General features: G+C 39.0%; 1 protein-coding gene across 1 annotated transcript in view; it reads left to right on the top strand.

Moving 5' to 3' along the window:
- The window catches only part of LOC105814772 (chromosome unknown open reading frame, human C3orf67), a 331823-nt gene that overhangs the window by 266629 nt on the left and 56468 nt on the right, over positions 1 to 8726 (top strand). Inside the window, exon 13 of the mRNA XM_012649895.1 lies at positions 3221 to 3424. Coding sequence (XP_012505349.1) covers positions 3221 to 3424 — 204 coding nt within the window. The remainder of the gene's footprint in view (positions 1 to 3220; positions 3425 to 8726) is intronic.

Raw genomic sequence — 8726 nt, 5'->3', positions numbered from 1 at the left:
TAAGAGTGATATGCTCACCCCAGAAAGCATGTATGAAAACAAACCATTCAAGTTCAGGAAAAAAATTTTAAAACAATTTCCATTTATTTTTTTGTAATCTCAAACATTTTCATTTCCATTTTTTTGTGTATGTTTTGTACTCTACATGCTACTTTAGTATGTTTTATACATGTGTTTAATTTATAAATGCATTTTAAAAGGTACATATTCAAACATCTTATGTTAAAGATACAAATTATAAGTTTGGAGGCCCCTAGTATAGCTCTTTGTCAGGTACTGTGCTAAGCATGATGGTAATTCACATCCCCTGAGTTGTATACTGTGGTCCCCATTTTACAGATGAAGAAACCAGCACAGAGAGGGAGGGCAATCTTCCAATCACATACAGCTGGTAAACAGTGGGACTAAGGCCCACACTCAGATTTGTGTAGCTTAACATCTGCCACATGCTCTCTTATTCTTCTGTCCTAGCACACAGGGTTGTTTTTTCAGACACAGTACAGGTTTATGGAATAAATAAATAAACAGAATGGACGAATCAATCACACTAAGTACCTATGAAAGCTTTGTTCTTAAGAAAAAATTGGGAAAATGAAAATAAAATGTCATTTTTTCATTGTAAAAGCCTGTATTGGCAATGACGAGCCAAATAACATAGCTATGTGGCACATTAGGACTATTTAGTTCCGTGTCTTTACAGAAAAACTAAAGTAAAGGATAGCAAGTCACTTGTTCACTGTTATATCTGAAGCTAAGAGACTGGTATCCTCATTTTCACATCTGATTACCGAACTACTTTTTTTAAATAGAAATATTATTTGCAAACCATAAAATTCACCCTTTTAAAGTGTACAATTCAGGAGTTCTTAGTATATGATCAAGATTCTATAACCATAAGCATGACTTAATTTCAGAACATTTTCATTACCCCAAAAAGAAAGCATATACCCATTAGCAATCACTTCCCACTTTCCTCTCCCCCAGCTCCTGGCATCCACTAATTTACTTTCTCTCTCTATGTATTTGCCTTTCCTGGACATTTCATATAAATGAAATCACATAATATGTGGTCTTTTGTGTCTGACTTCCTTAGTTAGCATAATGTTTTAAAGGGTCATGTAAGTTGTAGCAGGCAGGCATTAGTCCTTTAATATCCTTTATGGCTGAATTATATTCCATTATATGGGTAAACAAAAATCCATTCATCAATTGAAAAACATTTGGTTGTTTCCACTTTTTGGCTATTATGAATAATGCTGGCATGAACATTCATGTACAAGTTCTTATTTCAACATATATTTTGAATTCTCTTGGTATATGCCTAAGAGTGAATTGCCGGGTCACGTGGTATCTATGTTTAACATTTTGAGGAACTGCCAAACTGTTTTCCAAAGCAGCTGTGCCATTTTCCATTCTCACTAGCAATGTGTGACAATTTCAATTTCTCCACATCCTTGCCAACACTTGTTGTTGTCTATCTTTTTTATTATAGCCACCCCAGTGGCTGAGAAGGATGTGGTTTTGATTTGTATTTCTCTAATGACAAGGATATGGAGCATCTTTTTATGTGTTTATCATCCCCTCAAGTACTTCTTTTGAATTTAAGTTATTTCCATTTTCTTTTTTATTTTAGCATTTTTCAGTGGAATATAAATTTTGTTCTTCTTCTTGTGAAATCTTTTTTGCCTCAAGAACTCTGCAAGCATATCAAATGCTCATGAAATCTCCCTTATTACAGGTTGCATGGCCTCTCACGGTGCCAACCTGCTGACACTGTGAACCCTCAGGATTTAACTGAGTTTCCACTGGCAACTTTCCAGGAGATCTTCACATCACATTATTAGATAACAAGCTTTTATAAACCCCAAATTACAATGGTGATGATAATGCTTTACTAAAAAGCATTTAATTAATTTTGAAAAAGAATTTTTTGCAAAATTATATTTTCTTAACTTTTTACATCCCTATGAGGTAGACAAGAACCAAAAGAAGGCAATAGCTGTTTCAAAGGGTCCTCTGAGAAAGTGTTTGTAGAGATATGAAGAGATATGAATATCCAAAAATTCTAGTGTGTCTTGGAAAAAATATTTTTGAATACAACCAGTTGAATACAAGCAGTGTCTCCAGATGTCCAAGAAAATTACCAAGTTGTTTTTACATTATATGCCAGTCCTAGATGTAAATTGCATTGCTCATATGTGATGCTAATATTTTAGCAATCTTGAAATTAACATTTGCTATCAAATCTAGTTTAGACCAGAGATAAAGGAAAGAAAACATTTTGAAAATTCCATATGCCAATTTTTGCCCTGTACATTGAAATAATATTTATATTAGCCTCTAAAGATATGTAGTAGCATTCTTTGAAAAAAAAAAAGTGCCTGACAGATTACATATATAGCATAGCCCACCTCGGTTTACTAAATGTTTATTGCAGCCATAAGGCCTTTCTGGCTTTCAGACCTTACATGTTCCCATCTTACATTCAAATTTTATTTGATGACTTTTACCAACAGTAGTCTTTCTCAGTCTTACTATAGGTTTAATATATTTGGTCATAATGTTCACAATGATGAAATTCATCAGTTCCCTTATAAACTGGCTTTTTTATGGAAAGTGGTTTTTCTTTTTAAAAGAAACAAACTGCTTTGAATTTTTGTTTATCTAGTCAATCCACAAATACTGAGTGAGCACCTACTAGGCACCAGATCTGGGAAATACACTGGAAGTAAGATAGGCATGCTGTTTACTTTTGTAGAGCTCATAGCCTACCTGTGAACTCCAAAAACAATTACTTAACTGCAATTGTGATAAATAGTAAAAGTGAAAATTTTAAGATTATATGAGAGCACATAATAGAGGAGCTGACCCAATTTGTGGTTGTTGAAAAAGGCTTCCCTGAAGAAGTGACCCATAATTTGGGACCTGAACGGTGCCTAGGAGTTAGCCAGAACATGGGCCAGAGGGGACTAGCATGTGCACAGGAATTAAGGCAGACACGAGCTTGATGCTTTTGAGGACCTTAATGAAGGACAGTGTGACTGGCATGTTGGGAGCAAAGGTTACAGGATGAAGCAAATGGGGGAGGCAGCACATGATGGGCCTCTTAGTAGGGAGCTGTTGCAGGGGTTAAGGCTGTGGAGTAGTGTTTATTGGTAGCCCATAGATATTAACAAAGGCTAAATGACCCTTTGCTCCATTGTTTTCTTCTCTTGGTCAGGAATACGACTGGAGAAACTACCAGCCCAGCCAGATGAGTGAATCCGAGTTGCAGATGCTGACAAGCCTACGTCGGCAACAGAATGAAGAACTGGAGGATGCTGGGGCTTCCCATGGCCTGAGTGCATCCCAGGTTGACAACTGTAACGTCAGCATAAGTACCAGCAGTGATGACACAACCACCTGGAACTCCTGCCTGCCACCCGTGAGTCCTGGGCTTTGCATTTTCCCTTCCATTCCCTTAACTAGGAACAAGCTTCTTTCTAACAAAGCCCAGCCTTGTCTGGGAAAACTCGGGCCAAAATGAGAACACTCCCTACGAGAAATATTCAGAGACCATTCTGAAGTAGCATTTTAGAACTAGGGGCAGAAATTAGAAGATGACACTGTCTTTTCTTAAATTGTCTTATTTACTGTCAGAAAATACAAGTATGATGATGTATAAAACCATAGATTGAAAGAAAAAAGGAATAATTTTACTGTGGACTCTGAGTATCCCATTGTATCCCCCGTTCCAGCACAAGCCCTGTGGCACATAGAAGAGGCTCAACACTTGTTAAATACATATTTGTTAAATGAATGAACAAAGAGGAAAAGACCACAGATATACTAAGTATTGCTCGGATATGAAGTGGAAAAGAACTTTCTGTCGAAGTCACCAGATGTTTACTGGCTCCTCCCTATGTCTAAGGGGCCATGACGGGCGCTGTGGATGCTTCAGAGTCTCACATTCCCAAATGTTCACATAGTTAAAGCACTTTAAATATGGCCCGTCACCCTACCCTCACTGTGGCCTGGCAGAGGAGCTGGAGCACCTGCTTTTCAGGTGAAGAACTGATGCCAGGGTCCAAGTTTCCACACCTAGTCAGAGGTAAAACCCAGAGCAGAGCCCAGTGTTTTGTCTCAGTCCATTCTCCACATCACTGTCCTCAAGGATCTTGCGGCTTACTTGGAAAAACACAGCATAAACACCAACAGAACAGTCTAGTACAGCACAAGAAATGTCTTCGGGCAGAGTAATAAAATCATATGCAATAATAATGATAATTAGAGCTACTGTTTCTTTAAGTACTGAGAGCCATTTTAAAACCTCCATAGGCCCAAGGAATATTGACTTATAAGGCCACATTCAACATCATACAAGCATATTAAAGTACACTGTCATCCAACAATGAATATAACTTTTTTACTCTACAGTTTTTAAAAGAAATATAAAAATCGCATAACCTTGATACATTTTATATAAAACTATATAAAGATTGAGTTGAAGTGTATTTGAAAATGGATAAGCTATGTTTTAAATATTTAATTAAATAACTATTAATTTTGCAGTTCACCTTTTATATTTTAAAGCCAGTTTCTTCCAGGTCTCCAGCACCTTTGTAGTTTTTGGAAATCACAGAGGCTCTGGCACCTTATGCTGTCACATGTGCTATCTAACCTAACTTTTAGGGCCACTCTGTGTGGGAGGCACTGTTAGGCTCCCATTTCCAGGTGAGAAAATTGAGGCTCTTGAGTAAAGCGATGCAAACCCAGCTCGATCTGACTCCTGAGTCCAAGTTCCTAACTGCCGTGATATGCTGACTTCCTGATATGTGACTCAGTTGTCAAATAAATGCTACAGATATCCAGTGGAAGATGGGATTTCAGTGCTCTGGAGAGAACTTAAAAGTCTTCATGGAGGAAAAATTCAAATGACTTTAAGATGGGGGAGTGATATAAATTTTCCAGTAGTGTGCTTTATCCCTGCTTTGCCCACCCTCCAGGTTTCTCTTGCCTCAGTTGTGCTTTCATTAAACACAACTATCAAGCATACATAACATCTCATGCATCCTTGGTGCCAAAGAGTATCCACCCACCCAGAAAAATATCTGAGTTCCGGTTACTCTGGTTACAGAGCATCCTTGTAGTCAGAGCTAAGATCATAAGAGTCAGTTGCAGATTTTTACCAATGCAATTTGTGATAAAATCGGAACATTGCCTTTCTTATAAAATATTCTTCAGCAGTCATTTAAACTGCAAGTAAGAAAGAGAACAGTGGCCTCCTGATCGAGCTCATTCTGTCATGAAGTAGCTTGGAGACCAACATTACAAAGGGCAAGCTGAGGAATGATTATTTATGGACTGAAAAGGCTGAACTCTTGGTTGCCCTGGATACCATGTTGTCATCACCATCCTATTCTGGCAAGGACTGAAGTCTCCTGCATGATAACTACTCTGATCTAAAAGTATACAGCCCAAAATAACACCGTTGGTAATGAACTTAATAACCCTTCCATTTGACCAAATGAGAAATTGGAAAGTCTATTTTTTAGAGAGAAATATTGAAAATCCTACCTTTGGTATTCATAAGATATGTTTATTATTGCCTCAAATTCAGTCTATTCTAACACTGGAACAATCACCGAATGGAAAATTGTATTCCTTAATGAACTCTGCATCTTGCTACTCATATAGACTTTAAATAGAGCAATTTACAAGCACCCTTGTGCTCCTTCTGAGAGCTCATGCTGTTCTCTTTAGAAGTTATATGGGGACAGTGGAAAAAAAGAAATGAAAGAACTCATAACTTTATTTATCACAATGATATCCTACTCTCCTTGTATCTCAGTGAATGGCACCATCATCCAAACTGGCACTTGAGCAAGAAATTTGAAAGACATCTTCACTTCTCCCACTCCTTCATGCCCACTCTCCAACTGGTCTCCAGATCCTGAGAATCCTCTCTCCTTTTTACCTCTTAACCCTCTCTACCTAATTCCACTGGCTTGGCACTGTCTTTTTATTTTTTCTTCCCCCTTCATCCCATCACAGATTATGCACTTTATTTTTCATCTCAATTCCTTCAGCAGTCCCCTAACATCTCTATACCTTCCAGTGCAAGCACCATAGCCTGGTGGTTAGGGCCATTGGCTCTGAAGTCATATTGCCATGGTTCAAATCCAAGCTGCGACCTTATAAAACACTTGTCACTGCATCTCAGACATAGTAAGCATTTAATAAATAAAGGTTAGTTGTCATTATTATTTTCATCATTGTTTACATTAGTGATCCTTTTAAAGCCTAGATCTGATCTGCTCTCTTCCCTACATAAAGCCCTTTGGTGACTCCCATTGCCTCTTTAGTTTGGTTTATGAGGGTCCCTATGATGTGAGAGCTGCCTCCCTCCAGCCTTGTCTCTCTCTGCTCCCCACCTCTCCCTCCATGTTTAATCTCAGTTATAATTCCCTAAATGCACGTGTCCCTGGACCATGCACCTTGGCTATCCTCAAGACTTAGCTGCAGAGCCAGAGTAGCCCTTCTCGGGCCTCAGTGTGAAGGACACACCTTATTTCTGCCACTAGAGCCAGGAATATCTCCAGAAGAACTCTCACCACAAGCTTGCTCATCCGTCTCACAGCAATTCATTCCACAAGTAATTTTTGAGTGGACAGTATGCTGTGAACTAGGCTGAGTGCTGGGGATACAACTAAGGTTTTACCCAGTGATGAATATTCAGTTTTAGCGGGAAGCAGAGAAGTAAGCAGCTCACAGTACTCAGGGTGGCCTCTGAGAACAGAATAAGGAGTTACGGGAACACATGAGCGGGTGCAGTTCTGCCTGTGGGCTTCGGGGATGCTTTCACAAAGAAGGCAACAGTTAAGCCAGAGTTCAAGAATGAGTTCAAGTTTGCCTTTTAGACAAGAGCAGAAAGGAATTCCAAGTTCTGAAAAGGAGCAGAATCAAGTCTGTGGAGGGAAGGGGAGAGTCCCTCCTTTAGCAAGATAACATCCGCTTAGTGCCTTTGTTTCTCTATTGGCTTGAATAGGACTTGAAATGAGTTGTGCTTGTCTCACCACCGCTCCCCACCCCCAGCCAGCACAGGCACAGGAGAACCACTCTGTACTCTAGCCACACTGCGGCCTGCCCACCGCTGGCTGAGCCATGTCCTCTGTTCACATCATGCCACCGCTCATCTCTTTCCTCTGCCTGGCATGCTCCTCCATCCCTCTTCTCTACCTAGAACATGGCTATTTGGTTTTGGTTTGTTTGTTTTGGGCTCATTTTTTTTTATTAAAGACTTTATTTTTTTACAGCAGTTTTATGTTCACAGCAAAATTTGGAGAAAGGTACAGAGAGTTCCCATCTACCCGCTCCCCCCACACATGCACAGCCTCCCATTATCAACATGCCCCACCAGAGTGGTACATCTCTTACATTAATAAACCTCCGTTGACACATCATTATCACTCAAAGTCCATAGTTCACATTAGGGGTCACTCTTGGCATACATTCTAAGGGTTTGGACAAATGTATAATGACACGTATCCACCGTTATGGTATCGTCCAGAGTGGTTTCACTGAGATAGAAACCCTCTGTGCACTGCCTACTTACCCCTCGTGCTACTTGATTTTAAAGGCCCCACTCACTTGTCACTGCTTCATGAAACCCACCCTGCACAGAATTCTTTGCTTCCTTCTCTGCATTCTCCTTACTTCAGGCTCAATGATAGCACTTGATATCGAATAACAGTGGGGCTACCAATATCCCACAGGCCTGGTTGTGAGCTCCTTGAAGGCAGAACCCTGCCCTAGTCTTTTGGAACATTCCACGTTGAGCACAAAGGCTGGCATGAGGCATCAAGGCTGATTGTCCCTCATTGGTTGGTTGAATGAATCAATCAATAATATTTTAAAAGTCATTTTTTTACTCTAAAATAAGGCAATTTTTACCGACATTCCAAAATAAACATCAGCTTTGCTTTGCTTAAATAAATCCTGAGTGATATATTTTATATGCAAGATTTGATAAGTGGATATTAAGTATACAACCAAAGGAAAAATCTCCTTCTGAGCAAGGCCTGATTACCAATAGTAAGAAAAAGTGCTTTAGTCAGATTGCATTCAGTTTAGCATCTTTGCCTGATGACTTCACACACATTGCAGTCTGAAATGAGAAAACCCACTCAGAGTAAAATGAAGACTCTTTAGCAAAATCTATTGTGTTTACCACAAGCTTTGATTCCTCAGCTTTCCTCAGTATCTGTACAGTTCAGAGTAATATGTACTGTTTAAAAGGTGTTTAGATATAATAAATTAGTCATTTAAAAGTGTAATTAAATGTAACCATATTTCTCATAGCAAATTGGCTTTTGTAGGCATCTCTTGCTAAATAAATCAAGCCTACTGAGAAATCCATTGGCCTTTGACAGACAGATTTTTCAAAGTTTCTAACTTAGAACCAAATTCAATTAAAACAATACTTTACAACTTCTGTGGAAACCAGGCTACAAGTAATCAATTTTGGAGAGTTTCTGTTAGGAGTAGCCCTCATGAGATTTATTCCAAAACTGGGCTCTAGACAGCCTTAGAAAGGGAGCTAGGAGTTAGTTATAATGAATTCTTAAGTGAATTTTATCTTGCTGAGGGATTTTGATTGACAATAGCAGAAAACTATGTTGTGTGTGTGTATGTGTGTTTTTTTTTTTTAAGGAATAGGAATACCTATCAATGGACACTGTTTCGTG

The sequence above is a fragment of the Propithecus coquereli genome, unplaced genomic scaffold, assembly GCF_000956105.1.
Source record: "Propithecus coquereli isolate 6110/MARCELLA unplaced genomic scaffold, Pcoq_1.0 Scaffold1, whole genome shotgun sequence".
NCBI lineage: Eukaryota > Metazoa > Chordata > Mammalia > Primates > Indriidae > Propithecus > Propithecus coquereli.
Note: the sequence above shows the minus strand (reverse complement) of the source record. Positions and strands in the feature narration are given on the sequence as shown.